The 22600-nt window shown below is 40.6% G+C and overlaps 1 protein-coding gene and 1 non-coding gene across 12 annotated transcripts in view; one reads left to right on the forward strand and one right to left on the reverse strand.

Moving 5' to 3' along the window:
* The window catches only part of PPP1R13B (protein phosphatase 1 regulatory subunit 13B), an 89691-nt gene that overhangs the window by 33458 nt on the left and 33633 nt on the right, over positions 1 to 22600 (reverse strand). For all 11 annotated transcript variants that reach the window (XM_023628480.2, XM_023628477.2, XM_070249326.1 and 8 more), the window contains exons 3-4: positions 13954 to 14073; positions 8306 to 8382 (exon numbers count right to left, since the gene is read on the reverse strand). In XM_023628480.2, coding sequence (XP_023484248.1) covers positions 8306 to 8382; positions 13954 to 14073 — 197 coding nt within the window. The remainder of the gene's footprint in view (positions 1 to 8305; positions 8383 to 13953; positions 14074 to 22600) is intronic.
* Positions 22221 to 22327, forward strand: LOC111770511 (U6 spliceosomal RNA). Its single transcript, XR_002803782.1, has one exon. It is a non-coding gene; the product is annotated as a U6 spliceosomal RNA (small nuclear RNA).

Raw genomic sequence — 22600 nt, forward strand, 5'->3', positions numbered from 1 at the left:
GGAGCCGTTCAGCCTGTCTATCTTCAATTACGCTAATTTGCTCCTCTATGGTGTCTACATGGGCATTCAGGGAATCTGTATTCTGTTTTATCTGATCCATTGTATTTTTCATCTCTTTCTGATTGATTCTTCTTTATAGTTTCTATCTCTTTTGTGAAGTAACTCCAGAACTCATTGACTTGTTTCTCTATATTTCCCTTTACCTCATTGAGTTTTTTGATGATAGCTACTCTGAACTCATTTTCACTTAGTTTACCTATTTCCAAGTCCTCAGGACTTAATTCTGTGTTTTTATTATTTTCCTTCTGGTCTGGAGCTTTTATAAATTGCTGAATGGTAGAGGAGCGGTTTTCGCGCGTGATGGAATTATTCGGTTGCAGTGGCAGCCTGTCTCCACTAGATGGGGGTCGAGAGGCACTCGTTCTGAGTCCTCCGCCTTCAGCTGCGATGGCGGTGTACAGCATGGGTTGGGGAGGAGGGGCACTTTCTCTCACACAGCAACCTGGATTCCCATCAGTTCTTGCTCTCTGGTCTCCCAGGGCCCTGGCTTGATAGGGTCCCCACATGCGGAAGCTTTCCCCCATTAGCGGGTTTCCGCTGCACTGGTGGTGGGAGTTCTGGACGATCCCCTGGACACACGGCCCCTCCTCCACTCCTTCCTTCACCCGAACAGCGATCCCAGTCTCTAGGGGAGGGAGCGAAGATCTCTCCTACCGGTTCCAGCTCCTCCGAGGGCGGCTCCAGCCTCTCTGCCCTCCATTGTCATTTTGCTGCTGTGGGTCTCTGACGATCTCTTGTATTATTAGAGTTATTGGTTGAAATTCAGTTGTTCCGGGTTTTGGTTGTAGTTTGGAGGGGAGAGAGTCCTGGGTCAGCTCACTCTGCCATTTCACTGACGTCGGTAAGTCTCTCAATAGGGTTTTTAACTATAAATGCTGCTTTTTTCCTCAATGCCTAACATACATTCCTTCGTTAATGGGTCACTTCAGATGAAACCTCTAATCCTGATATGCTGATTTTAAGACTCAACCAAAAAACTTCATCTTTGGTTATAACAGACAAGAATGTTACTGTAATATTCAGGGAAAAAATAAATTTCCTAAGCTTTCAAGTTTCAATGAGATGACATGCCATAGTTCAACAGTTTGTCCTGCTTGTTTCTTTCTGTACTTAGTTTATATGAGGAACACACCTTACCCATCCACCCCCGGCCTCTCCCCAAAGAGCTCTAGATGCACAGTTCCCATAGCCAATTTTTTTTTTTTTTGGAAGATTAGCCCTGAGCTAACATCTCGTGCCAATCCTCCTCTTTTTGCTGAGGAAGACTGGCCTTGAGCTAACATCCGTGCCCATCTTCCTCTACTTTATATGTGGGATGCCTGCCACAGCATGGCTTGCCGAGCGGTACCATGTCCACACCCAGCATCCGTACTGGCAAACCCTGAGCCGCCGAAGCGGAACATGTGTGCTTAACTGCTGCGCCATGGGGCCAGGCCCCCCATAGCCAAATTTTATTTGTATGCCCTGCCAGCACTGCAACCTCAACATGGCCAAAACCAAACTCCTCCCTTTCCTTCCAAACCTGGTTTCCTCCCTATATTCCCTACCTCTATTAATGGTTCTAGCATCATCTCTGACTTGAGTCTACCCTGCTCCAAATATAAGCTGTTGCTCAGTGCTCTTTATGATCTCTCTCACATCTGTGCTTGCCTCTCTATTGCAGAACCAACACTTTCCCACCTCCATATTTTTTGCTCACATTCTTCTTTCTGTCTATAATGCCCCCACATTCTAAACTCTACCTAGCCTTTAAGATGTAGTGGAAATGTCATCTGCTTCCTGAAGTTTTTCCTGATCATCTAAGGAATCTCTCATGCAATTGTTCTAACACTCAGGATCTGACATCACTTCCCGAGATGAGAGAGAACTCAGTACTTTTTAATGAAGTCTGAATTTAAGAGATTCAACAACATGTAAAGAGCACTTGCTCCACGCCAGACATTTATATACACATGAGTTTATAGTTAGCTTAGTTGATGCTTACAAAAACCCTATGAGGAAAAGGAAGCTTATTTTACCATTGAGAAAGAGAAGTCTCTGGGCAGCTGGTTGGTACCTCTCCCAAGTTCAGGTGGTGGGTCAGCAGCAGTGTCAGGATCTGAACATGGATCTCCTGACAGCAAGCGGACGCACTTTCCATCATAAAGGAGGTGCTGCCTGCCCAGGCTGCAGCATACGCACATATGATTGCTCTCAACCAACAGCAATTCATTGTATCAAAGGGTAAACACCACCAGATACCATCTATTCATTTATTTTTGGTTTCAATCTTATGAAAATGCTGTTTTTGTAAATCAAAAATAGTCAAACAGGGCCAGCCTGGTGGCACAGCAGTTAAGTGCACACATTCCACTTCGGCGGCTGGGGTTCACTGGTTTGGATCCCGGATGCGGACGTGGCAACACTTGGCAAGCCATGCTGTGGTAGGCGTTCCACATATAAAGTGGAGGAAGATGGGCATGGATGTTACCTCAGGGCCAGTCTTCCTCAGCAAAAAGAGGAGGATTGGCAGCAGATGTTAGCTCAGGGCTGATCTTCCTTAAAAAAAACGGGCCAAACATCAACAATTTCATATGGTTCAATCTAACAGGAAAGGATTAATTCCCCCTCTTGAAAAACATAAAAGCTAAAGATAACTTGATTCTAGCGTAAAATAATAAACAAATAAAATAAAGAGGAGAATGAGAACTCTAGCAAACTCTTTATTTTTGGAAGATTATGAGAAATGACAAAATAGACTAATGTCACCTGCCCAGCAACACTGAAGGGCTTTCTGGAGGAAGGCAGGATAGCTAAGGAGGCCTGCCTATCACTGTATTATTCCAGAGGAAGTTTAAAAAAGCCTAATTCCAGTTTTGACTTTCTTGGGACAATTTCATATAAGTAGAAACGAATTATAAGAGAGAATGAACTAATTTTAAAATCTCAGGTCTGACCCTTTTTCCTTGAGAAATGATTTTCAAGGAATTTCTTTTCTTGGATAGTAACATTGTTCTCACATAAAGCGTTTAAGATTTTTTTAAAGAGACATCACTCTGTTAGCTAATAACAACCTCCCTTGTTTATGCTATCATCTCAAGGAGGGACAGTTTTTCTAAATTGTAGTTTACATAAATAACCGGATGCCTTTTAAGTTTACATCTTCATAACCTTAAAATTTTTATTTTCAAATATTTTCTTTGAAAGTAAATCTTCTGAGATTCAAGCAGCTGTAACTCTACTGTAAAGTACAGCAAGCAATGACCTCACAAGGCCCCGTCTCCAGTCTTATGCTCACCCCCACCCCCTGATATATAATTGTCGCACGCTAGCACCAGAGGGAACTTTCTAAAACATAGCTGATCCTGTCTTTCTCTGGCTTAAAATCCTACATGATTAAGTAAAGGCTCTTAGCACAGCGAAGATTTGGACCCCCCCCCCCCCCACCGGCCAATCCTCTGGCTGTCTTCCCTCTTCAGCATCACCCCCACCTTCCTGTCCCCAATAGGTTCTGCTGTTAGCAACATGTTTATAACTCTCTGCCGCCAATGAGTTTCCTGTTTTCCTCTGTATCTCTGCAGAAGCCTCTGACCTCCTCCTCCTTGGGAAATCTTTCCTGATATCCACCTCAGTAAGCTAATCCAATCACAGCCAATTATTTTGGTGCCTCACTCTCAGTTTACTACACTTTTCACACTGTATGGTGATTTGCTTGTTTACACACCTATCTCCAACAACACCTTTTCTTTCTCTCTGGAATTTGAGATAGACTTCAAGTAGCCGTCACCAAACTTCTTGCTTTCATAGTGTCTTTGGTCTGTCTAAAAATAAATTGAATAGAATTGCTTTAAAAAGAATAAAGAGAGGGGCTGGTCCAGTGGCGCAGTGGTTAAGTTTGCACATTCTGCTTCCACGGCCCAGGGTTAGCCCGATTCAGATCCCAGGTGCGGACCTACACAGTGCTTGTCAAGCCATGCTGTGGCAGGCGTCCCACATATAAAGTAAAGGAAGATGGGCACGAATATTAGCTCAGGGCCAGTCTTCCTCAGCAAAAAGAGGAGGATTGGCAGCAGACGTTAGCTCAGGGCTAATCTTCCTCAAAAAAAGAAAAAAAGGAAGAAAGAGAGAATTTTTAAGCCTGGGTGGTAGTCACCTGAGTGGTTTTTGTTAGTAGTTCTATAAACCATATGTCTGACACATTCTTCTGTGTATATATTTCACAATAAAAACTAAGAAATAGAGAAGAATTAAACCAAACAGCTAGTATTCTATCTTGTAATTAATCATCACAAGACATTTGTTTAAAACTATAACAAGTTTTTTAAAGTGTAACTGGATTATCAAGTATAACGTCACTTCAAAATGACAAACATCCCTAAAACAAAGTTCTGACAAAATAATTAGGATAAAATCTATTTATGCTCACACAATATCCTAGAACATTAAATCATTTCTCTTTTTTCTTACCTCTCCAAAGTTATAAATTTCCAGGTTTGGAAAGTATTTTTACTTGCCTATTTAGCAAACAAAAAAATAGGAGATAATGATATCAAGATAAATTATAAACACGCAGGCTTATTTTTATCATATAAAATAGTCAGTAAAATCAAGCCTCTCTGACACTTCATTATACTCTGGAGTGGGAATATTTCATATTCCAACAATCACTAGGTCTCACAAATTAATTAAGAGTCAATTAGTCATCTAAAATGTATACCAGATCCCTAAACCCTGCAATACTACTACAATATGCTATTTTATCCTATAAATGTGAATTACTCTTATGATTAAAATTCACCCATATCAGTTCAGTTCAGTTCAACACATATTCATACCCAAGGCGAGTGGCTAGAAATGATTAGGGTGGGAAAGATCAGCAGGATAACCAGGCTATCAAAGAACACAAGTAACAGTGAGAGAAAATCAACTACGTGCCACATGAGAGCCACAAGCCGAACACTGTGAGAAGCGTCTGTCTCCAACAGTATGGCCCACAAGACACACTGAACTACAGTCCTGACTGCAACATCTAAAAGGCAAGATACAACATAAAAACCTATTTTTAAGAGCATCACTGAGGTGACACAATGGTAAGCAGTCTACCGGTGCCAAAAACAGAGAGACAGCAGCAGCTCTGGGCAATGAGGAAATACCAAGGCTGGTTTGTGCCTTGATGGCCTGTACCCACCTGGGATATAGGCAAATACAACAAGAATCAATCAATTTGCCTTTACAGCATAAAGTCAAACCAGATCTTCAAAATTCTGTTGGACAAGTAATTTACGAATGCTTATGAGAGTATCTGCATGTAACCTGCAGGTTCCCAAACCTGGTAGGGCAACACAGTCATATGGGGAGTTTTCCAGGCCCACTCCAGACTTACCGAAACAAAAGCTCTGCCAGTGGGGGTCTGGACCTTTCTTAGACAACCTTACTTGCTGACCTGCCGTTTTCAGAGAGCAGAACTTCCCCAGTCTCTTGCCTCAGCAGCTGCGACTGGGCATGAATCACATCCACTCAGCACACTGCCCTTCTCTTCCAATACACACGCCCTCCTCCCTCAGTTGCTGCTTGATCTGTTCCTGGGTGCTGTAGCCCATGAGGCAGAAGGTTCAGCATATCATTATTCCACACCCAGGGTGTACAAAAAACATTTTTGGAGAAAGATGTTTAACATCCTGTTAACTTTAAAAATGCATGTAAAAGTGCTTTGTAGACAATAAAACGCTTTACAAAAAGTAATGCATTATTAGGCTTAAAAGGCAAGTACTATGCCATAAAATATAGTAACATCTTTGATGTAATGCTTCCAGCAAAGAGTTATACCTCTAGACCAGCTCTCTACCTCCTACTTTTTTTTTTTTTTCCTGAGGAAGATTAGCCCTGAGCTAACATCTGCTGCCAATCCTCCTCTTTTTTGCCAGGGAAGATTGGCCCTGAGCTAACATCCATGCCCATCTTCCTCTACTTTATATGTGGGATGCCTGCCACAGCATGGCTTGCCAAGCGGTGTGTAGGTCCGCACCCAGGATCCGAACCAGGGAACCCTAGGCTGCAGAAGCAGAACGTGCGAACTTAACTGCTGCACCACGGGGCCGGCCCCTCTACCTCTTACTTACAAGTTTACATAAAGGTTATTACAAACAGATTTTAAATTTTGGTTTCAGGTTTCAGTTTTGTTGATCTTGAATGTAAACATTATCTGCATGTTACCAAGAAACAACTTCATCAGGTGAAAGATCACAGAGTCATCATATCAAAACATCAAAACTCACTTTATTACACCATTGAAATCCTTTCCTTCCGAGTCCCTTCCCTGTATCATATATACACACACCTCACCTTAATACACAGCCTACTCAATACATTTATTTCACCTTCCTCAAAATTCAGGTCAGGGGAAATCTTAGAACTCAAAAGGATCTTCAAAATTCTGTTGGACAAGTAAGTTCTGAATGCTTATGACAATATATGTACGTAACCTGGAGGTTCCCAAACCTGGCAGGGCAACACAGTCATATAGGGGTTTTTCAGGCCCACATCAGACTTAACGAATCCAAAGTTCTGCCAATGGGGTCTGGCCCTTTATTTCTCTCCCTCTCTCTCTCTTTTTGAGGAAGATTCCCCCTGAGCTAACATCAGTTGCCAGTCTTCCTCTTTTGCGTATGTGAGCCGCCCTCAGCACAGCCACATAGACGAGTGGTGTAGGTCCGTGCCCAGGAACCAAGGTTACCCGGGTCACCAAAGCAGAGTATGGCGAACTTAACCACTAGGCCACTGGAGCCGGCCAAGGGCCCTTAGTTCTTAAGACTTTCTGAAGCAGATATGCCTGGCAGAATCCTACAGAGGCTCTAGATTTGGAGTGAACAAGTATGTCAGAAGGCAGGAGTAAAAGGAGGATTTGTGGAATGATCTTTTGAAATTGGAAGGTAAGGAAGGAGAATCCATGATCTTGACATTAGGACTAACTCTCCCTGCGTGGCACAAAGATTATAACATTGGAGCCAAAGAGAAGAAAACATAATCTAGTATACCACTTGGCTCTGTAGTGGGTAATATCTGCAAAATCTAAAATAATAAACATTATTAAATGGTTTTCAACTTTATAACCAATCTATAGACCAAGTACAAAAGGCTTAATTAGATAACAGTACACAAATATCATCCACCTTGACAACAGAGAAGTACAGCTGAAAATGCTGGAAGGTAGGAGGGAAGAGAGATGGAAAAGGCAGGGGCACTAACACCCCCATTTTACAAAGAGGGAGGTCCAGAGACAGGGTTTAAAGTCAACAGAACAAAGAAAGAGAGATTTAAGTGTATCATTTAAAGTCACATGGTAACCAACGAAAGAATGAAAACAGCAATTGAACAATAGTAACTGGAAGTAGAAGGCAAAGTAACTTGCTCAAATTTAGCTAGTCAGAAAGTTCTGAAGCCAGTGTCTGAATACGGGCTCTCCACACTCCAGACCTTGTGTTCTTTACTGGAATCTGGCTGTGCCAAGCACTGTGCTAGGAAATAACTTGCCCAAGCTCACATACCTAGTTAGTAGCAGAGCCAGGAAAAGAAAGCAAATCTCTAGCCTTAAAATTATTTGGAAAAGTTATTACTAAAATTTCCAGAAAAAACCCTGTTGAAAATGTCATTCTTCATTCTTCTCTCATTTACTCATTCTCATTCTGATTCATTCATTTCTGCTTATTCTTTTAACACGCACCAACATTTCTTAAAAAGAACCCCTCATTTAGACACACTTCCTCACCTATAATCAGTGCTAGGCCTGTTCTCCAACTCTACATCTACGATAAAGGAAGTTCTCTCTCCTGGAGGCAGCCGTGAAGACTGCAATCCACCAGCTATTTCATTTTTCAAAATCTGACCCAAAGTTCAGGACAACACTGAAGATACAAAGCAAGTCAGCTTGCTCATCTCTTAGTCTAGAGACTGAGACTATCTGCTTCCAGGAGACAGACCAGTGCCCCGTGCACACAGGTGCGCAGCTGCTGCTCCAGGACACGCCACAGGCAGCAACCTGTGAAGGGCACTGCTCTGCTTGAGACTGTCCTGTACACGGCCCAGGGTGCAGACAGGTAAAACCACTCAGTACTCGCCCCTTCACAACTTCAGAAAAAGTTTTGAAATACTCAACAGAAATGACAATTTCTACCCAAAAAGTAATTCTTTAAAAATAAATTATAACCTAAACTCATTAGCGTCTACAAAAAGCAATTTAAAATTTTCAATTGAAATCACTATTACTTACCCCATTTTCAGTGCGTTTTTCTCCAGGTATGTTTATTACATTTCTCTGAGTTCTTTGCTCTTGGGTCTGACGGCCACCTAAAGAGATGAGAGGACCAAACTTTCTAAAAGACATACTAGAAAAACAATATTCTCCCATTTCTTCACTCATGCAAATATTTATTGACACAAATTCAAAATACCAAGCTGAAAATCTCAAGACTTAGTACAGTTGAAAAAATGTTTTACAATTTATACATAAAATTGTTTAAACAAAATTTTTTCTTCTAAAACATTCTGTTTCAGAGCCTTGAAACTGACTTGTATCAAAAGGTTTCTAGGGGCCGGCCCCATGGCCGAGGGGTTAAGTTCACGAGCTACGCTTCGGCGGCCCAGCGTTTCATCAGTTCGGACCCTGGGTGCGGACATGGCACCGCTCATCAAGCCATGCTGAGGCATCATCCCATACGCCACAGCTAGAAGGACCCACAACTAAAAATACACAACTATGTACCAGGGGGCTTTGGGAGAAAAAGGAAAAATAAAATCTTAAAAAAAAAAAAAAAAGGTTTCTAATACTTAAAAATGGTCAAGACAGTAAATTTTATATGTATTTTATCACAATTAATTTATATTAAAATTGTTTAAAGCCTTTTTATATTTTAGAAGAGACTAAAATAGAACTTAATATCCAGTAATTAAAAAAACTGATGTACAACAGTGATCTTCACTAATAGGGTTAAAACTGAGATGGGACATCATCTCATTTTTTAAAGATTTTATTTTTTCCTTTTTCTCCCCAAAGCCCCCCAGTACACAGTTGTATATTCTTCGTTGTGGGTCCTTCTAGTTGTGGCATGTGGGACGCTGCCTCAGCGTGGCCTGATGAGCAGTGCCATGTCCACGCCCAGGATTCGAACCAACGAAACACTGGGCCACCTGCAGCGAAGCGCGCGAACTCAACCACTCGGCCACGGGGCCAGCCCCTGGGCAGTCTTATGAATTCTCCTTTGTTCCTTAAAAATTAAAATGTTTTTTAAAAAAGGCTTCAAATTTAAACTGGAACAATTCTCTATATGTCCTGCAGTATTTTTTTAAACAAAATAAAATGTGATGCGCAATTTTTAAACAGGTGAGTCTGAAGTCATATAAATTAACGTCTCTTATGTGTTGAATGCCTGCTCATACTTCACTTATCTCCTCCAGCTTTTACTTGATGCTATTTTGAGAACTGTCACATCCCAGAACCTGCTTTATTACCTAGAATACATGACTTCAAAGGGCCATGAACCTAATGTTTAAAAAATAAAAAAAACAGAAAAATATTTTCTATTTTCTTCCTATTACTTTGAAAAATGTGAAGAAAAATTCTCTTATGGAAGTATGGCTTCACCTTAAACTATGCATCCTCAAAGAGAGTGATATGGCCCCCAAGGGGACAAAGATTGGTTCTTGAGGGATAAAAGTATCTTATTCTTTTTATGTATAAAGCAAAGACATATAGTACACAAACAGACACAAGTATATCTGAGAGGGGAAAGGAGGGGGACAAGCAAGAATACAATGCCCAAAAAAGGGTCCTTACAGGAGTGATAACGAAAAAGGAGTTTAAACGAATGTGAGTGACATGGCATGTGAGTGAATAGTCATGTACTATACAATAGCCATTTCATAAAATCTAGAGTAGTTTCCTATTAGCAGGAATTACACACACACACACACACATCCCCTAGACTATGGCATCTATCAATTTACAGGGTAAGTTAAATTCGTAGTTACTCTTGGTATTTTTAAAGAATAAAGTACTCAGGTAAACAATACTCTATAATTGCTGCCTCTTCCAAACAACAAACTATCAAGAAATTAGAATACTAGAGAACACACAACATGAAAATTATACCAAGTGCCACCTAATCTCTGATGGTAAAGAAGAAACTTCACAATCTTGTATTTTGGAGTCAGAAAATAATGACTAATAAGAGCCAACATTTAGTGAGCACTTACTGTGCACCCAGCCCCTCTGAGCACCTCACCACTACATGTCGTTAACCCACACCACAACCCTATACACTGCTCAGAGGAGGAAACCGAGGCACGGAGATGTGGTGCCACTTGCTCAAGGTGCACACTAAGTAAGCAGCAGGGCCGGGGCTGAACATAGGCGGCCTTGCTCCAGACTCCATCACGCCAGCTCCCGGGTTCCAGTTCATGCTCTGCATGACCTTCCTCGAGTTACCTGTGCTCTAAGCTTCGTTTCCCCAAGTGTAAAAGGTGATTGAAGTAAATGTGCTCTACGCTCTCCTCTATAGCTTCCAAAAAGAGAAATCTCACTCTTTTAAGGTAAGGGATGTCTTTTACTTCTTTTTTTTTTTTTTGAGGAAGATTAGCCCTAAGCTAACATCTACCACCAATTCTCCTCTTTTTGCTGAAGAAGACTGGCCCCAGGACACCTGCCACAGAGTGGCTTGACAAGCAGTGCACCTACGTCCCCACCTGGGATCCGAGCCAGCAAACCCTGGACCACTGACGCCGAGCACATGAACGTAACCGCTATGCCACCAGGCCAGTCCCTACTTCTTCTTGTTCTATTCTGTAGTTCTCCACATGATAAATACTCAAATGTAATCCCCTTTCAATAATATCAATTGGTGACAACTGCCTTGTCTCAGCTCTGTGGGAAGCACAGAGGAAACATGAGTTTTGGGCCCTCGACTCCAGCAGCTTAGAATACAAGCTGGAGGACAAGTTCTGTGAATGAAAACAGAACAAGAACACCATGCCCATGTGAGTCGTTCTATCCGCCACCTCATTCTTGAGCTCTGAGAGAGGGAGCACAGGCTGAACACAGGCAGAGGAAAAAGGGCAGAGGTCGAGCATTAGAGTTGGGGAAGACGGGATTCTCAGTTAGGACACAGAATGAACATGCAAGAAAGAGTGTGGCTGGGAGAGACAAAGAAGGAACAATGAGGTTGAAGAGATGGGTAGGATCCTATTACAAATGCCATCAAAGCCAAACTGAGGACTTCGCTGAGAGTTCTGAAAAGTGATCAAAGTTGTGTGATAAATTTGGTTCTTCCAATCCTGACCAATCCTTGTACCAGCCCGGGTTGAGAAGGTGTATTCCCTGTCACCACACCCCTCCTTGGAGCTTCCTTCATCCTGAGCCCCTGCCTAGAAGGCAGCAGCTCTGCACTCTGCCCCTCTAACCCTACACCTTCTCCGAGGTCCACCTCAAGCCCCATCTCCTCCGCACTGACGACTGTCTCCTTAACACCACACAGCAAAACACCCCACTCTTCCCACTCGTCTCATGTTCACTTGCAGTGTCAGCATGACCATTAGACTGAGCAGCACCGTGGTGTGACAGTAAAGGTCAACTGGAAGGTCAGCATTGTCACCTTCCTTATGACTCTGGACAGTTCTCTTAGGTATCCCTAATACTTCTCAATTTATAAAGTGAGAATAATATAAGATTCCCCCACCCCACAGCCTTGCAACATTAAGGGTCATGTACACATATCAATAAAAGTAAAATATAAAACTTTTTAAGTATACCTAGGAAAGGGTAAATATTTGGAGAGCTCAGGGAGAGTTAAAATAAATTCTTAGCACTAGAACAGCACTTCATCTGTCAGCTGGTCTAATCCTCCTTCTCAGGAGGATTCTGTCCAGCAGGCAGGGCTGTCGTCTAAGGTAAAGTGGATAAAGAGCTGGACCCGGAGCTTTGGTCTCTCGGCTCCAGATGACCAGTAGCCAGTGGAATAAAACCCAGAAGTAATGGGCCATTGTAAAAAATAGCATCATAACAGTATTAACGGCTGTGGAAAGATGATTTTAAAGTAGACAGTAGCTCATCCTAGGGAGAAAATGTCCTTTAATATAAAATTCAAATAAAGAGGGATAACTTGCAATAAAAAAATCTTCTTTTTACAAAAGGATGTCCTTTCATTGTTTATTCTTTTAAATACCAGAAGTAATCCACAATCACTGTTAAATAACAAGAGTCTCTTAATTGTACAGTTTATATGTTTTCAGAAAAAAAGATTCTCTTATTTTGTTTAAATTTTAATTCAAAATTCAAATTCAAAATATTCCCATGGTTCAAAATTCAAAAGGAACAAACAGATACACAATTAACAATTTTCCCTCCCTCTCCTGTCCCACAGCCTTCCCCCCAGGCTAGTTTCTTAGGTATCCTTCCAAAGACACTTTATACATGCACAAGCCAATAGAGACATAGTCTTTCGTCTCTGTCACACAGAAGGTAGCAGTGTGCATACTGCTTTGCACTGTGCTTATTCACTTACCATGTTCAGGAGATGGTGCAGGTCAGGGCACAGAGCTTTGTTATTTTTGGCTGCAGAGCAGTCCACTGTACGGATGTGCCATGATTTCCTTACCCCATGTCCCTGGTAGGCATTTAGACTACTCCTACCATCAAAGCTCTATGAGTAACACTACGTGTAAGTCATTTTGTATGTGCGCAGGCACAGCTTTAGAATAAGTTCTCAGAAGTGAGACTGCTGGGTGAAAGGTTTTGTGCTTTTGTAAGCTTAATAGATATTGCCAAATTGCCCTCTATAGAAGCTGCCAGCTGACACTCCTACAGCGGTGTGGAAGAATGCCTGTTTCTCAACACCCTTGCCAACACTATGTTATTAAATGTTCTAATTTTTGCCAATGTGAGAGGTGAAATAAAGTATTTCAGTGTTTTCTCTGCATTTCTTTTATCAGAAGTAAGGCTGAATACCTTTTCATATATCCTAGGGTCACGTATATTTCTTTTTCTGCAAACTCTGCATTTGTATATTTTGCCTATTTTTTATTATTTTTCCCTTATCAATTTTTAGGAACTCTTATAATAAATTAGCCCTTTGTAATATGAGCTATAAATGCAGTTTATAATTTGTCTTCTGACCTTGCTTAGGGTGGTTAGTGCCACGCAGGGTTTTTTGTTTCTTGTTTTTTCAATAACTCAGTTTATCAGTCTTGTCTTGTTTTTTTTTGAGGAAGATTAGCCCTGACCTAACTGCTGGCAATCCTCTTTTTGCTGAGGAAGACTGACCCTGAGCTAACATCCATGCCCATCTTCCTCAACTTTATATGTGGGACGCCTACCACAGCATGGCTTGCCAAGCAGTGCCATGTCCACACCTGGGATCCGAACCGGCGAACGCCAGGCCACCAAAGCGGAACATGGGAACTTATCCACTGTGCCACCAGGCTGGCCCCTATCAGTCTTTTCTTTTATGGCTTAGTGTTACACTGAGAAAGGTCTCATTCATCCTAAAAATTAAAAAAATTCATATTTCCCAGAATTTTTCTAATCCTTTCATGGTTTTATTTATTCTTAAAATCTAGATATTTGATCCATCTGGTATTTATCAAAAACAATTCCTTAAAACAGCAGGTCTCTCTACATGTTTGAGCACATTACCTGACTGATGTAGGGTCCTGAGAAGGAAGCAAGTGCTGGGTGCCTAAAAAGTGTGAAACAACTGTATATTGAAATAACAGACGTCAAAGAAACGTGAGACCAGCTCTCCTTCTCACCACTGTGAGTTAAGGAAAAAAACCAGGTTAATAATTATTTTAATATTATTCCTATGTTTCTTAAGTTAGTTTTTACGGCAAAAATTAACAAATGAGGAAAAAAGAGCACTTATCTACCTTGTTCACTGCTCTCAGTTGGGGAATCCTCATGTCGAAGGAAAAATTTCACTTCTTCCCTTCGTGGCCCCCACTTCTGAAGATGTTCATACATCATATGATCAAAGGGTATAGGACGCTCTAGGAAAAAAAAAACAACACACATCTTACTTATCCCAGACACAAACAAAATGACTTCTACAAAAACTAAAAAAAAAAATAAAAATAAATTTAAATAAATGTTCACATATATAGTAGAATTCAAGGCTATTACAAGTACCGAATTTTAACTTTGATGAAATAAAAGCAGGAATATGAATGTGAAATAATCTAGGTAATATATAAATACAAGAAGTATAAATAAAAGCAATTTTACAACATCCATGTCCATCTTCCTCTACTTTATATGTGGGACGCCTACCACAGCATGGCTTGCCAAGCAGTGCCATGTCCACACCTGGGATTTACAACATTAAATAGGGAACATTGAAAAAATGCCCTTTACAGGGGGCCGGCCCTGTGGCCAAGTGGTTAAGTTCGCGCGCTCCGCTTCGGCAGCCCAGGGTTCGGATCCTGGGCATGGACATGGCACCGCTTATTAGGCCATGTTGAGGTGGTGTCCCACATGCCAAAACTAAAATATACAACTATGTACTGGGGGGATGTGGGGAGAAAAACAAAAAGAAGATTGGCAACAGTTGTTAGCCCAGGTGCCAATCTTTAAAAAAAAAAAGAAGAAAAAATGCCCTTTACAATATTTATTTATCATTAACCAGTGTGTCTCTCACTCTTCATAGAGACACATTAACAAACTGGCTGAGTCTTATCATTCATCAAAATGTTATACATGGCAGTCACACACACAGAGGATGGGCAGGGCACTTCCCGGCAATTCAGGTAACATTGTGAATGTCTGCCAGCACTTGCAGAGACCAAAAATTACTACTAATAAAAATTACATTCTATAAAATTAAACATATTAATGTACTTCAAATATTTTTTTAAAAAGCTAACAGAATATCTCTTTACCAGTTACTTGAGAAGAGCACTAAGACAGCTGTTAAATTTAAAAGTTACCACTTTCGTATGTTTATAATACATTCCATTTTCCTTTGAATTGTCTCATGCATTATGCCCCTTGGGGAAAAAAGAAAACCTGGGTTGTTTGCCTGTTTCTTAGGTATTTGAAGGAGGTGTTTATATTTTGGATACTAATCTGGGGTTGGTTACATAGACTGAAAATAGGCTTGTCTTTTAATTTTGTTGGTATCTTTTGTTATACAGAAATTAAAAAAATTTTCATGTAAGCAGTTACCAATCTTTCCCAATTTTGAGTTTTTTGTACAATAAATCCTTCTCTGCTCCAAGCTCAAAAGGATATTCTCTTATATTTTTTCCTCAAATTTTAAAGTATTACTGTCATTGTGTCTATGGAATTGATCTGATTTTATTTTATCCTACATGTTTTGTTTTGTTTTTGAGGAAGATTAGCACTGACCTAACTGCTGCCAATCCTCCTCTTTTTGCTGAGGAAGACTGGCCCTGAGCTAACATCCGTGCCCATCTTCCTCTACTTTATATGTGGGACGCCTACCACAGCATGGCCTGCCAAGCGGTGCCATGTCTACACCCGGGATCCGAACAAGCGAACCCAGGGCCGCCAAAGTTGAACATGCGCACTGAACCGCTGTGCCACGGGGCCAGCCCCATCTTTATCCTACCTGAATAATCAATCATCCAGCACCATCTATTCAATAGTCTGTCCTTTCCCCTACACACGTAATTACCACCCGACACGTATCAGGACTTCTCATGCGCAAGGGATTTTTCTGAGCTGTTTCTTCTATCCTATCGGCTATCAATCTACCTCTGTGCCAACACCACAGTCTTAATTACCATCGTCTTACAGAGGACTGCTACCTGGGAGGTCAGGTCCCCTCACGTGGCTTATCTTCAAAATTGTCTTGGCATTTCTCAGCCCTTTGTTCTCATATATTTTAAGGGCAGCCTGTCAAGTTCATTTTCTAAAGGTATTACTTGGACTCATAAGAATTTATTTATAAATAAATTTGGGGAGATCTGACATCTTTGTGAACTGAGTCTTCTAGTCCATGAGCATGGTTATGTCTCTCCATTTCTTCCGGGTACCTTGTGTTCTTCAATGATTTTTTTTTAAGTCTCACCATAGAGGTCTTGCATATCATAATCTATTCCTCTGCACCTTTAGATTTTTTGCTTACATGTGCAAATATTTTTAAAAAAATAATTGTTTTATTTTGGAATGATTTTAGACTTATAGAAAAGTCACCAAGACACTACAGTGAGTTCCTGTATATCCTTCACCCAGCTTCCCCTCATGCTGACATCTTACATAACTATGGCATATTTGTCAAAACTAAGAAATTTACACTGCTGCCTCACTGTTGATTAAACTCCAGGCTTTATTTGGATTTCACCAGTTTTTCCACTAACATGCTCTCTCTGTCCCGGGAACTGATCCGGAAAACTACATTGCATTTACTTGTCATAATCCCAGGGTCTCCACTGGTCTGTAATAGCTCAATCCTTCCCTGTTTTTTATGACCTTGACAGTTTTGAGGAGTTCTGGTCAGGTATTTTATAGAATGTCCTGATTTGGGCTTGTGTGATGTTTTTCCCATGGTTAGAATGAGGTTATGGATTTTGGGGGGAACCCCACAGCGTGGTGCGGGAGGGGGGGCTGCCGTTCTCATCTCTCATACCAGGGAATTCATGCCATCATCACCTTGTCGTATTACTGGTGACATTGGCCTTGATTACTTAGTTGAGGTGGTGTCTGAGCATCAGGGAGGAGGGGACCTGAGGATCAAGCAGCTGGTAACTGGTGAGTGCTGTACTGCATGGAGGGGAGAACCACAGCTGATAACATTAGCCTCTTTCTTCAGAAACATCTCCCTCAGGATTTCCCTATTTGTTGGCAACTAACTTACAGGCCCTATTCCACCTCGTCCTGTGAAAGGAAACTGAAGGGAATTTTTATTTCTAAAGAGAAGCTTTACACTTCAGGAGCTGTCCCCCTGGCTTTTTGCGTTGCTAATTTAACAAATGTGAATTGTGTAGGTAAAAAGTGAATTGTACTCTGAAGTTTTGGCACTCTTTGGTAATTCTTGCTTAGTTATTAATTATGCCTTTCTGTTTATTTTATTAGCATTTGTGCTTTACAAACATTCTTGGTAGCCCAATGCAGCAATTTTGGAAGACAAGGTGTGAGGTAAGAGGAATTCTAGACCTAGGCCTACACTCAACAGAATTGAAAACCTCTGTCCACACAAATATTTGTACATGAACGTTCACAGCAGCATTACTCATAGTAGCCAAAAAGTGGAAACAACTCAAATGTCCATCAACTGATGAATGAATAAAACGTGGCACATCATACAATGGACATTATTAAGCCAAAAAAAGGAATTAAGTACTAATACGCACCACAACATGGATGAACCTTGAAAATATTAGGCTAAGTAAAAGAAGCTAGACCAAAAGGCAAACATATTTCATGAGCCCATTTCTATGAGGTACCCAGAAGAGTCAAATACATAGAGCACGACAGTAACAGAGTGGCTGCCAGTGGCAGGGGGTCAGGGAGGAATGGGGAGGTACAGAGTTTGGCGATGGTTGCATAACACTGTGAATGTCCTAAAAACCACTGGATGGTACACTTTAAAATGGTAATTTTTATGTTATGTGAATTTTATCTCAAATTAAAGGGGAAAAAAGGAAAGTCTGAAACGTTCCCACTGCTCCTTCTGCTTGCAAGTGAGGAAGGCCACCAGCAAGTCAGAAGACTGATAGAAAACAACCTGGAGGAGAGGGCAGCAGGAGGAAGCCAACCAGTGTTTTTCCTCCTTTCAACACAAGTGTGTGGCTGGGTGAGCGACCCTCCTCTAAGTTTTCTGTTCAGTCTGGAACTCGACTTTAAGACAAGAGAAAGAACTTTGCAAGCTACAGTCTAATCATACATTCAAGAAGTGAATTACTGCTTTGCTGTAGATAAGTCCTAGATTTCTATAAAGAAGAAAATCCTGCCATTCATAGAAATGCAACATACATTGTGCTGCTGCCATTTCATCTTCTAACATGTGTAGGCAAGCTCTGTCTCATTCAGCAAACACCAAGGGCAAGGACAGAAACTGTCTCATCTCAGTTGAAAATGCAATCTGTGTGTGCTTAGCTCAAGTTCAACTCAGAACTGAGTATGTGTACAGCAAAAGAGAAGCACAAATTGAACATTAAAGAAGTAAATATCATTTGATATTTTTAGTTTAGAAAGCGTTAAAGACAAAAACCACAGGCCCAAAATGGCATCACTTGTGCTAAAGCCCATGACACCAAACCCAGACTTAATACCTGACCTAACTGCAGCTTCGACCTCCCCAGAAACACAGTCCTAATCACTGACCAGCATTTCCGGTCTGTGGGCCCTCTCCATCCCCCAGAGGAAGACAAGGCAATCTGCACGATCAAACTCTTGCCTTCCCTTCCCCCCAGAGAGAAGATGTGCTGGCCCCAAATACTCCTTTCTTTTCTTTGGCTAATAACTTCCTTGTCCCACTCTCCTGCCTATAAAAACCATCCATTTTGTATAACCCCCCCGGACTATCTCTCTGCCTGCTAGTTTGGATGCTGCCCAATTCAGGAATCGCTTAATAAAGCCAATTAGGTCTTCCAATTTACTGGGTGAAATTTTGTTTTTAACAGAAGTGACATTTTTTATGTATATAGGCCTACAAAAAAGATTTTTAAAAACATGTGTATTGTAATTTTTTAACGGTGAGGCGGATATTAAAGCCTAACTGTGTCCCTCAGTTTGACATAAAATTGTCTGAGGCCATATTTTTATTCAGATTGCTTTGGCTTATGGTGTTAGTAACTTTAGTTTTAGTCACTTTACTAATCAACATTATAAAAAAATTTTCATGTTTTTTACATTCATTAAAATCCATTTACCACCTTTATTTAAATCTACCAAATCTGAGTGTAACTTGATAAAAATTAAATCCAATTTTGTCTTAAATCAGTTATTTAACAGAAATTTATTGTTTCCTTTTTTAAAGAAAAGATTAATTTCAAGAAAAGCAAGCAAAGCTTCACTATCTTTTTTTAAATAAGCAAGGTTAACTAAAACGTCACTTTTATTTTAATGTGGAAACAAAACTACCCTATACATATCATGTAATATATACTATCACTCATTAGCATCTTGACATAATGGAAATCTACGATGCGACTTCAAGGCGTTCTTTGGGTGAGGCAACAAGAAAATCAAGTAGCAAATTTCACAAAAGGAAAAACCGAAGGTTCGACCTGCACTCCTGACTTGCACTAGCATTGCCACTGTGTGGGGAAGGCCACATGCAGAGCAGGGTAACAAACTGGCCCAATTAACAGAACGTTATGGGCTAAGTTGTGTGCTGTCCTGCCTCGCCACCCCCAACAAATGCCAATGTTGAAGTCCTAACCCCTAGCACCTCAGTATGTGACCTTATTTGGAGACAGGATTTTTTAAGAGGTAATAAGTTAAAACGAGGTCATTAGGGTGGGCCCTAGTCCAATATGACTAGTGTCCTTATAAGAAAAAATTAGGACACAAACACTCACAGAGGAAAGACCATGTGAGGACACAGAGAGAAGACAGCTGTCTACAGACCAAGGAGAGAGGCCTCAGGAGAAGCGAGGCCGGCTGACACCTCAATCTCAGACCTCTGGCCTCCAGAATTTTGAGAAAATAAATTTCTGTTGTTTAAGCCACCCCATTTGTGGTACTTTGTTATGGCAGCCTTAGCAAACTAATACACAGATTCACAGAGAAATATTCTCTTCTCAAAAGCATGGACAATTATGTTAGAGTATTATGTTTATGACATATACTGATCATACTAATATACCATGAGTTATAGATGCAACAATTTTCACGCAGGAGTTCTCTGAAAGCTGATGATTACTTTATGGGTTCCTTTAGGGTAGAAAGGCTGAGAAAGGCTGTTACAGTTCTTTTCCCCTTCCTTTGAATCTCATCCACTGGGAAACAGCTCTTCAACATTCAGCTCCGCTACTCTGTTTCACTCAATGATCTAAGCATTTCCAAGGGCCTATTAGGAGCACTAGGCTGGGCACTGGTGATACAATGGTGAACAGACCAGTCCCTGCTGTCAGGAATTTTAGTCGAGTTAGAGACATGAAAGCTACTATATTAGGTTTGATAAATACTACTGACAGTATTAGAGCACAGGGGAGGGACATTTAACACCCTGTGAGATTCAAGGAAGGGATGAGAAGCAAAGAGTGAATAGAAATTAGCCAAGCAAAGGAGGGTAGGTGCTAAGGATTGTTCTAGACAATGGGAATAGCATGCACAAAAGCCATGGCAAATACAGTATGCTGTGACCCTGTGCTCTGAGGTGTAGTTCTCATTCCTAATGAGGTAAAACCACAGGTTACGATTTCAGGTGGGCATGGAGAAAGGATAGCACCATCTGAATGACTCACATAAGAGAGATTAGCACTCTCAAGTGGCGAAGGAGCACCTGGGGCTACAATATTTAACGCAAAAAATTGTATTCTCTCCCAGGCTAAATCAAAGAGGAGGAGAGGTAGATAAGGAATTACAAGTGATAACAAGTAACAAAGAGTAAGAGTGCTAAGAAGCTAGAGAAGAAGAAACAATGATGGAATGACTAGGCTCTAACATTAGTCCCCCAAAAAACTACACTTAATTAACCACCACCCCTCTTCCTGTAGCTGTTATCAGACTGATAACTGAGGACCTACCCTCTTACTTTTGGTTTAGTAACAGTTCAACATTTATCAAAATCAAGTTTCTCTCAATGTGTCCTTAAAGTCTTTACTCTGAATTCTAAGGATAACATTAAAAGAATAAGACTTTGGAAGAAAATGTTTGCAAATCATATACCTGCTAAGGGAGGGACTTGTATCTAGAATACATAAAGAACTCTTACTGGGGATGTAATGTACAGCATGGTGACTATAGTCAATGATACTGTATTGCATATTTGAAAATTGCTCAGAGTAGATCTTTTTTTTTTAATTTCTTTTTTTTTTCCCCAAAGATTGGCACCTGGGCTAACAACGGTTGCCAATCTTTTTTTTTTTTTCCTGCTTTTATCTCCCTAACCCCCCTCCCACCCCCGTACACAGTTGTATATCCTAGTTGCACATCCTTCTAGTTGTGGGATCTGAGAGTAGATCTTAAAAGTTTTCATCACAAGAAAAAAATTTTTGTAACTACGTATGGTGACGAATGTTAACTAGACTTATTATGGTGATCATTTCACAATATATACAAATATCGGATCATTATGTTGTACACTTGAAACTAATATAATGTCATACGTCGATTATACCTCAATAAAAAAAACTCTTACAACTCAATAATAAAAAGACAATCCAATTAAAAAATGAGCAAAGGTTCTGAACAGACATTTCTCCAAAGACATACAAATGGCCAATGAGCACATGAAAATGTGCTCAACATCATTAGTCATTAGGGAAATGCAAATCAAAACCACAATGAGCTATCACTTCACATCTACTAGGATAGCTACAAATAGAAGACAACAAGCATTGGCCAGATGTGGAGAAACTGGAACTCACATATACTGAGTATGTAAAATGGTGGCTTTGGAAAAGGAGCCCGGCAGTTCCTCAAAGTTATTAAATAGAATTACCTCACGATCCAGTAATTCTACTCCTAGGTATATACCTAAGTGAAAACATGTCCACACAAACACTCGTACATGAATATTCACAGCAGCGTTACTCATAATAGCCAAAAAGTGGGAACAACCCAAATGTTCATCAACTGATAAATGGATAAATAATTGTGGTACACCCATACAATGGAATATTATTTGATAACAAAAAAGAATGATGGACTGACACATGCTTCAACACAGATAAACCTTGAAAACATATGCTCAATGAAAGCCAGTCAAAAAGGGCTTCATATCGTATGATTCCATTTACATGACATGTCCAGGACAGGTGAATTTATAGAGACAGAAAGGAGATCAGTGGTTACCCAAGCATGGAGGGGGATACAGGGGAATACGGAGTGAATGCTAACGGGTATGGAGTTTCTTTTTTTGAGGTGATGAAAACGTTCTTTGATTTAGGTGATGGTTGCAAAACTCTCTGAGTGTACTAAAGCTACTGAATTGCACACTTTAAATGGGTAATTGTATAGTGTGTGAATTATACCTCAATAAAGCTGTTAAAAAAAAAGCATAAGAGTGCTCACTTGGGCAGCACATATACTAAAACTGGAACTGTACAGAAAAGACTAGCATGGCCCCTGTGCAAGGATGATGCACAAATTCGTCAAGCCTTCCCTATTTTTTATTGCATATTTGACAACTGCTAAGAGAGTAGATCTGAAAAGTTCTCAACACAAGAAAAAACAATTCTGTAACTGTGTGGTGATGGATGTTAACCAGACTTATTATGGTGATCACTTCACAACATATACAAACATTGAATCATGTTGTACACCTGTGACAAATAAAAATGGCAAGTAATAGGATATATTGGAATATATGAGGAAGCCATTTGGTATAAACCTAATTCGGCCTGACCTTGTCTTTCCAAAAGGGCCTGACCGAGGTCGTTGAGC

This window comes from Equus caballus, chromosome 24 (assembly GCF_041296265.1).
Source record: "Equus caballus isolate H_3958 breed thoroughbred chromosome 24, TB-T2T, whole genome shotgun sequence".
Lineage (NCBI taxonomy): Eukaryota > Metazoa > Chordata > Mammalia > Perissodactyla > Equidae > Equus > Equus caballus.